The 9,061-nt window shown below is 52.4% G+C and overlaps 1 protein-coding gene across 1 annotated transcript, besides 13 other annotated features; it reads left to right on the top strand.

Annotated features, from left to right (window-relative positions):
• Nucleotides 1-322: a sequence feature (areas not merged during assembly with more than two copies in the genome that could not be assigned to a particular haplotype).
• Nucleotides 1-1,065: a mobile genetic element.
• Nucleotides 323-1,167: a sequence feature (haploid, Esmeraldo-like haplotype).
• Nucleotides 1,062-5,731: a mobile genetic element.
• Nucleotides 1,168-7,175: a sequence feature (areas not merged during assembly with more than two copies in the genome that could not be assigned to a particular haplotype).
• Tc00.1047053510761.80 (surface protease GP63, putative) lies at nucleotides 6,052-7,680 on the top strand (the record flags this gene model as incomplete). The annotated part of the gene is made up of 1 exon (XM_808250.1): nucleotides 6,052-7,680. One exon carries the CDS (start codon nucleotides 6,052-6,054, stop codon nucleotides 7,678-7,680), a length of 1,629 nt encoding a protein of 542 aa, XP_813343.1.
• Nucleotides 7,176-8,200: a sequence feature (haploid, Esmeraldo-like haplotype).
• Nucleotides 7,769-7,935: a mobile genetic element.
• Nucleotides 7,769-8,274: a mobile genetic element.
• Nucleotides 7,809-7,835: a sequence feature (AT_rich).
• Nucleotides 8,201-8,271: a sequence feature (haploid, non-Esmeraldo-like haplotype).
• Nucleotides 8,272-9,061: part of a sequence feature (areas not merged during assembly with more than two copies in the genome that could not be assigned to a particular haplotype) that runs on past the window's edge.
• Nucleotides 8,273-8,298: a microsatellite.
• Nucleotides 8,275-9,061: part of a mobile genetic element that runs on past the window's edge.

Raw genomic sequence — 9,061 nt, 5'->3', positions numbered from 1 at the left:
TCGCCAGCATTCATAAGCGGCGTGCGGCAGCCCCACTGCCGTTTTTTGACGGCCATCTGCGCCGCGAGCAATTCCCTCTGGGGCGCACATTGCATGTAGATGCCTCGTGTCCATAGGTATGACATTGTTGTCATCGCAAAGTGCGTTGGGTTTCTCGCCGATCGACGAGAGGCTGGGCTGCCTTCGCATAGGTGTCCGTCTGGCGAACAGCGGTGTAAAGACGGGCGCGCAGTTTGGAGAGCCGGATGCCGGGATCGGATGCAATCGTGAGCGGCATCCGGAATGTATTCCGTAGGGACCTCCCCAAATTCATGAGGCGATCGGTGGGATCCGGCCCGCCTTCCAGCACGCCGATCCACTCGACCAAATTTTCAAAGGCAAGTTTAACCTGCTCGTCCTCCTGTTGCCAGCATTGGTATGCGCACCGGAGGTCGAAAACGACTCCGGGGGTTCCCTCATTCCATATGCGCGTAGGCCACGTGGTGGCGTCGAATGCGCAGAAACCGCGGTCCTCTTCCATAGGCGACTGGGCTTCCAGGGGAGAAGTGCGGGAAGGCAACGGCGTGGAAGGGTGGAAATGTGGTCTCCCAACATTGCCGTGAGGGAGTCTGTAAGCCGCCGAACTGTGTCGGGCCGCGCTGCTAGGCACGCCTCCAGCCATCAAGATATCCGTTCGATGCGGTAGTGTAGACACGCCATCGTTGGCAACGTGTCGAGTAGCGGGGGCCTCGTCCCGCCCCGCCGTTTCCGCGTCCCGCGCGGGTTGTTGAGCATTATGGCGTGCCTCCCGTTCCTGGAGTTGACCCGTGAGCCTTCCCAAGTTGAATTCGAGTGCCCGTAATTGGGCGTGAGCGGCCTCCAATTGCCGTTGTAGTTCTAGGACCTGGTTGCCGGCCCCGGCGATATTGGATCCCCTCACCGATAGGTTAATATGCGCTTCCTCAACCTGCGAGTTGAGCTGAGCATTCCGATTCTGCACGTCCGCGATGGCGTGGGTGTATATTCGTGCTCAAGCGCTCTCTTCAGCAATGATGACCCCTGGCTGGGTCCCCAACTCCTGACTGCCCGCGGAGCGGTGTTTCTATCCGCTGCTGAATTCCATCGGCGCTTATCAGCGCTATACATACCTTTTGCGTGCCGTATGTGACGCGCAACGACAAAAGCTACTGCTAAGCGGAGACATTGAGCAGAACCCAGGCCGCATAGCAGTACTCCAGATGAACGTTTCTTGCCTCACGCCGTCAAAACTCGCAACATTAATGGCGCAAGGAGCAGACATAATAGCCATCCAGGAGACTTGGAAGTCGTCGGAGCAGATCGCCAGCATGCATACTGGAGATTATGTGCTCTATGCACAGTCGCGCATCGGCAAGGGAGGCGGTGTGGCGGTGCTGGTGCGGAAAACTCTCCGCTCCAAGCGTATACCCCTCACCATCCCCCAGCATGGCACCAGCCTTGAAGTGGTGGTGGTCCAGGTTGCTCTGGACCAGAACCGTGATCTTATTGTAGCGAGTGCCTATATGAGACCACCACCGCAAGTAACGCAATCCTTCAGGCGGTTACTAAACTGCCTTCCAGCCTCGTCGCCGCTCCTGCTGTGTGGGGATTTCAACACGCATCACCCACAGTGGGAGCCATTCTTGGAGTCTTCTCCAAGCGAGGTTGCTGCAGAATTTTTAGAACTGTGCACGGATGCGGGACTCACCTTGGTTAACACCCCTGGTGAGATCACGTATGCTCGTGGCACAAGAGAACGATCCTGTATCGATCTGACATGGTCAAAGCATTTGACTGTGTCAGATTGGTCAGCTTCTGTGTCGCCACTTAGTGATCATTACATGCTAACATTTACGCTGCATCGGGCATTTAAGGATATCATACCTTCGGCACCCCCTTCGGCACCTAAGACATTCTACAGTTGGGGGAAGTGTAAATGGGATTTATTCATCAAGGACTTCGACGCACAACTTCCGGCATATGACTATAAAAAGCAGTCCACCGGCATTAAAGCTTTCACGAGAGCGCTTATTACTTCATATCGACGACACCGCCCCCGCGGCATGCACAAGGATGGTCCCAGGCTTTGGGACGACACTCTCATGGAGGCAGAGCGGATTGCTACCGACAGCAAGGCCCGCTACCTACAGTTACCGACGCCCGACCGTGAGGCAGAAATGCAACGGACAAGGAGTCAATTCTTCCTCCCACTCCGAGAGCGCTTGCGCAACACGTATCTACGTCGCATCAGCAAGTTAAATCCAGGCGAACCACTCGCATGGAAATACATTTCCGGACGAAAAAAGGCATCACTTCCACCTCCTACATCATTGTTGTTGGGAGATGGTCAACACACTTATAAAACAGCAAGGAGAGCAGCGAACGCTCTCAATCGTATCTTTTTTCCACTTCACCCCTCTCACAAGGCAGTTAGGTTTTCCAAAGGCATCAAAAGACAGAACCCATCTTTGGGCATTGTTTCTTCTTCTCTTTTTGGGCAGCAGAACAACAACGAGTCTGCTGCCCCATTTACTTCATTTTCTTCTACTTCTTCTAGCTCTGAGCCGCAGAACAACTACGAGTCTGCCGCTACATCTACTTCAGTTTTTTCACTCTCATTTAGTTCCGAGCCACAGGATAACAACGAAGCTGCCACCACATCTGGTTTAGTTGCTCATCTTCACTCCCCTCTTGAAGCACCCTTTAATCGCACGGAGCTGCTTGCTGCGCTACGTAATACGCCGTATGGCAAGGCCCCCGGACCGGATGAAGTCTACAGTGAGGCACTGCGACATATTTCGTCAAAGGGTCTTCGATTTCTTCTTCGCTGCGTTAACCGCAGCTGGACGACCGGTACGATCCCGGCTGAGTGGAGACGCGCTACCATCGTCCCACTCTTAAAACCCGGTAAGTCGCCGGAACTGCTTGAGTCGTATCGACCCATCAGCCTTACTTCCATTGTGAGTAAGGTTGCTGAGAAAATGGTACTGAAGAGATTGCTTTGGGTGTGGACGCCACACACCCACCAGTATGCATATCGTAGTGTGCGTACCACGATGATGCAGCTGGCACACCTGATACACGAAGTGGAGCATAGTAGAAATCATTATTTCCAAGTGAACCTTCCCAAGAAGAGCGGTATTGGTAATCAACTCCACTACAGACCCCATCGGACTCTGCTGGTGTTGGTTGATTTCAGCAAGGCCTTTGACTCCATAGATCATCGAGTCCTCAGTCGCTTGCTAGCTAATATTCCGGGGGTGAATTGTAGAAGGTGGCTTAGAAACTTTCTATGTGGTCGTAACGCGAAGACGCGAGTCGGTAACAGAAACAGTGATCGGCGTCCCATGCTGCGAGGAGCTCCTCAGGGGTCCGTACTGGGAACATATTTGTTCTCCCTTTACGTACACCCACTTCTCAATCTGCTGAACAGCTTTGCGGGTGTCACAGCAGACATGTATGCGGACGACCTCTCTATTATCGTTAAGGGGCAGTCCCGGGAAGACGCCATTCCCACTGCCAACATGGTTCTTGAAAAACTGCATGCGTGGAGTCAGGAAAATGGCCTGGCTATTAACCCGTCAAAGTGTGAAGCCGCTTGGTTCACACTCTCCACGCATACGGAGTCAGATTATGATCGTGAAGGAAAGTGGCCGCTGGTAGTGGCTGGATGTCAAACCCCAGTCATGACCATGGGGGCATCGCGAACTACGAAGCTTCTTGGCATGGATCTCGATCCACGACTGACGCTAAATGTGGCGGCCTCCAAGCAATGCGCTGCCACTTCGCAACGGATATCGCAGCTACGCTGCATTGAGCATAAAGAGGCGGGACCATCTCCACATGACCTACGCACGTTCGTCATTGGATACGGTGCTTCCAAATTACGATATGGCAGCGAGCTCATATGGGCAGTAGCGACGGATTCAGCGAAGAATGAAATGCAAAAGACGTACGCAACTCTGGCGCGCATTGTCAGCGGAGTTCCGAGCACTGTCGACCCGGAATCCGCACTTCTAGAGGCTAATATGCCGCCGCTTCACGTCCTTTGCCTGCGCGCGCGGCTCTCCATATTTGAGAACACACGCGCATGCCAGATGGACTGGATGCGGAGACCTCCGCCTGAGTCACCGCCTCGCGCAGGTTTCCGCATCTCGCCATTATCTCGGGACGAGCTATACGCCTTCGTAGACGCATACACAAAGGAGCACGGCACCACCCAGAGCTCACCACGCGAAGAGCGGTTCTTTCGCAGCTCCATTCCTCCCTGGTTTGCGGCCTCCGCACATCGGGTCACCATTGGCGTCGAACTTCCGACAGATCCCTCAATAACTGACGAGGAAGAGCTGACAAGGGAAAAGCGCAGAGTCAGCGAAGAGGCTCTAGCGCTGCACAGTCATCGTTCGTGGATACTCGCAACGGATGGCGGTGTCGACGTTCCCAAGTCAGCCGGGGTTGGAATACTGCTTTCATCCCTCAATTCATCGGAAATAATAGAAAAGGCCAGTATAAACTGCGGTGCACGCCCATGCAGCTACAGGACGGAATCCCGTGCATTGCTTCTAGCCCTGGAGAAGCTGATCATCCCTCGCATCCAACACAGGCATAAAACCCTGCTTGTGGTTACAGACAGTCAGTCTCTTCTTGCGGCTTTAAATAAGGGCCCGCTCAGTCAGACAGACTGGACGGAGGATCAGATCTGGCAGCGTCTCTTGACACTGGCGTGTGCTGGCTGGTCTGTGCACCTGCAGTTTTGTTGCGGACATTGTGGAGTACATGCTAACGAGCTTGCAGATCAGTATGCGACGCAGACTATGGAGACTGGACAATACACGGGGCAAGGAATTGCACCTTTATGGCACACGGATCTGCTGACATGTTTTACTACCCAGCTCACCAATAAGTGGCGTAGTACGATTCGTCAAGACACTCATCGCTACTTGCTTTGCGGCACAAGGCCATCAGATCTCAGCGGCAAGGACCTGATCACTCAGGAAGTTCTTCACCGTCAAGAACTGGTTCACCTCGCAAGGGCAGGGTGCGGCGAATCTGAGCTCTGGGGCCGACTATACTGGGCTGTGAGAGATTGCACGAACCAATGCCGTTTCTGCAACATCTCACCGGAACAGTCTGCATATATGCGCTCTAACAACGACCCAACTGCACCTGGGACGGGCACTGTTTCCCTGCCGGAAAGGGACGAAGACGTCTCTCCAGTAAGGCGACGAACCGTCACACGCCTTCGGAAGGAGAAATGTCCGTACTGCGATTCTATATCGACGGGGTTCTCGAATCTCGTCAGTCACTGTCGGTCATTCCATCCGGAACATCCTCCACCGCTTCCCGAGCTCAAATGCGATTTCTGTGACATGGTTTTCCCCACACGGAGAAGCACCGCACAGCACAGAAGTCGCTGCGCACACAACCCAGACACCACACGGCATCTAAACAGAAGTGCCAGGAAGCGATCTCTGCTACCGCAGGATCAGCCAGCTTCCACAAGCACGCCAATTGGCCCGCAGGAGACCTTGCACCATCTGCTTCTAGAATGTCCAGGCACCTTGGCTGTGCGCCAAAGATTGGGCATTGAACAGGACCTCCGCACCGAAAAGTTCTCTCAATGGCAGTTGCTTCACAGCAGGAAACTTTTGTCGTTACTCGACCTCCTCTTCGGCACTCAGATGGCATCGTATAGCTAGAAGTGTTGGTAAGAGTAGGGAAAAAAAGAAGAAAATGTAAAGAACGGGAAAAGAAGGTGAATAGGTGGAACGCCATCAATGCATCGGAGGGAATTTTCCAGTCAGTAGCAGTGAAACAAATGGACGGGCGCTCACGAAGGTAACCTTATTTATTGTGGAAGAAGCCGAGATAACTTCGTAATATTGTATTCAATGTGTATTTCAGCAGTTACCATAACTCACTGATGCCGTATTTTATTGAGCCTGCACCAGTTATGTAATCCATTCATTTATTCTGTCAAGGTAAGCCAATTGACAAGCATACAAGCAGCTAAAGTGCACTGTGAAAGACCCAAAAGAAAAAACACACCCAAGAATGCGTCACACTCTGCGATTCTTGGTGCTGCTGCTCTGCTGCGTCTCTGCTTCTGTTGCCGTCGCAGAGCATCACTGCATCTCCGATGAAATTGAAAAAAAGGTTGGACCACGGACGACAGCAGTGGTGCTAGAGCTGCCAACTCGGGAAAGTGGCATGATGCGGGCGCTGACTGCCTCGGCTCCCGGATGGGCGCCCATCCGCTTTCAAGTCTTTGCGGAGGATCTGAACGATCCCTCAAAACACTGCACCGCCGAGGGGCAGATTCGTCCGGACTTTTTGGGGGGAACTGTTGAGTGTAAAAAAGAGGATATTTTAACGGAGGAGAAAAAGTCCATCATATTGAAATCCCTTATTCCCCGAGCACTTAAAATGCACACGGATCGTCTCCTTGTTGAACCTCTCACGGTCAATGTTATTGTGCCGACGTTTTATTCGGGTATATGCGCTCAGTTTACAATACCCAGCTCTCACCACACAGTGGGTGTGGCCGGTGCGGACATGTACTTGTATGCCTCCGCTGCCCCTATAAAGCGTTCCGCTCTTGCGTGGGCTACTACATGCTCTCAATTACCCGATGGGCGTCCTATTATTGGTGTGATGAATTATGGCCCGAGCTCTGTCACTGATTCGGAGTACAGCGTTCGTACTTTAGCGCATGAGGTTGCACATGCTCTTGGGTTTATTGTGAGGATAATGAAGGAACGCAAAATGGTGAAAGAGGTTAAGGGTGTACGTGGCAAGGCAAAGGTGCTTCAGGTGTCGTCACCCAAGACGGTGAAGAAGACTCGTGAGCACTTCAACTGCGTGAATGCTACCGGGATGGAGCTGGAGGACGAGGGTGGGGCCACAACATCGTCGCATTGGAAGAGACGCAACGCAAAGGACGAGCTGATGGCTGGGAAAGAAGGAATCGGATACTACACGGCGTTGACAATGGCTGCTTTGGAGGACACCGGTTTTTACAAGGCCAATTGGGGAATGGAGGAACCGATGTCATGGGGCAACAACTCCGGCTGCGCGCTGCTGACGGAGAAATGCGTGATAAATGGCGTCACCAAGTATCCAGAGATGTTTTGCACCGCTGAAAGCAGCCTTCTTTTATGCACATCGGATCGTCTGGCGCTGGGGTACTGTACAATAGAACTCCACGACGCTCCCCTTCCTCCACAATTTCAGTACTTTTTGAATCCCAAACTTGGCGGTGCGCCCGACCTTTTAATGGACTTCTGCCCTTACATTGAAACGTATGCCAACACTAGTTGCAGTAATGGGGACGCGACCGTTATGCGTGGGAGCCGCGTTGGTCCGACGTCCAAGTGCTTGAAAGGGGATGGACTCGCCGATTTCGTGGGTTTTATTGGTGACGTGTGCGCTGAGGTGTCGTGTGAAAAGGGCGAGGTGAGCGTGCGCTACCTTGGAGACGATGCGTGGCACAAATGCCCGGAGGGCGGCAGTATTACACCAACTGGGCTGTTCATGCAAGGGAGGATTTTGTGTCCAAAGTACGACGATGTATGCACTTTCATCGATGCACGCAGGGGAGGAGGTGACGTGAGCACTTTGCTGTCAGCTTTTCCATCAATCCCATTGGTTTTATTGGTCCTCATTTTTATGTCAATTTGTTAACGATTTCGTAAAAAAACGCGTTTTGTAACCGTCAAATTGGAAATGTGCCAGGTTTTGGCCAATAGTTTTTTTTTTTTCTTTTTTGATCGGAAATTGTGAAGAGAATGATCGCGGGAGAGCTGGCAAACTTAATTAATATATATATTTTAAAAAATGAATACACCTCTTTACAACACTTTTTGTCTTGTGAATTTTGGGAAGAAAACAACTTTAGGGGATCAGAGAACCGATAGCGGCTAGATGTTTTTTTATTTTAAATTGAAAGAGAAATCCAGGTTGGACTAAGGAAATCGCTTTGTTTTTATACACGGCCTCCGAATGGGGCAATATTGGCGCCCGCCCCTGGGGCTTGGTACGCCAACATGGCGCTGTCCTGGCGCAGATAACGTCCATTAATGGAATTGAGCCGTCGGATGCGACGTTAATTGCGGCCGCCCCCAACGACAGGCTTAAGCATGGATTTCGGGAACCACCACCAAACCCTGGGCGGATTCGAGCCTTACCGGACACATTTTGTGAACCTCCAGACGCCCCCGATACCAAATTTCGAGACACAATTGTTCCCGCCCATCGTGCAAGCGCGGCCCGGGAGTTTCTTTTTTTTTTTTTTTTTTTTTTCCCTACTCTTACCAACACTTCTGGCTATACGATGCCATCTGAGTGCCGAAGAGGTGGCCAAGCAACGACAAAAGTTTCCTGCTATGAAGCAACTGCCATTGAGAGAACTTTCCGAGGCAAAGGTCCTGTTCAATGCCAAATCTTTGGCGCACAGCCAAGGTGCCTGGACATTCTGGAAGCAGATGGTGCAAGGTTTCCTGCGGGCCAATTGGCGTGCTTGTGGAAGCTGGCTGATCCTGCGGTAGCAGAGATCGCTTCCTGGCACTTCTGTTTAGATGTCGTGTGGTGTCTGGGTTGTGTGCGCAGCGACTTCTGTGCTGTGCGGTGCTTCTCCGTGTGGGGAAAACCATGTCACAGAAATCGCATTTGAGCTCGGGAAGCGGTGGAAGGCGCTCCGGATGAAATGACCGACAGTGACTGACGAGATTCGAGAATCCCGTCAATGTAGAATCACAGTACGGACATTTCTCCTTCCGACGGCGTGTGATGGTCCGTCTCCTTACTGGAGAGACGTCTTCCTCCCTTGCCGACGGGGGAACAGTGTCCGTCCCCGGTGCAGTCGGGTCGTTGTTAGAGCGCATATATGCAGACTGTTCCGGTGAGATGTTGCAGAAACGGCATTGGTTCGTGCAATCTCTCACAGCCCAGTATAGTCGGCCCCAGAGCTCAGATTCGCCGCACCCTGCCCTTGCGAGGTGAACCAGTTCCTGACGGTGAAGAACTTCCTGAGGGATCAGGTCCTTACCGCTAAGATCTGATGGCC

Source organism: Trypanosoma cruzi, genomic scaffold, assembly GCF_000209065.1.
Source record: "Trypanosoma cruzi strain CL Brener 1047053516851 genomic scaffold, whole genome shotgun sequence".
NCBI lineage: Eukaryota > Euglenozoa > Kinetoplastea > Trypanosomatida > Trypanosomatidae > Trypanosoma > Trypanosoma cruzi.
This window is presented reverse-complemented; position numbering and strand designations above follow the sequence as displayed.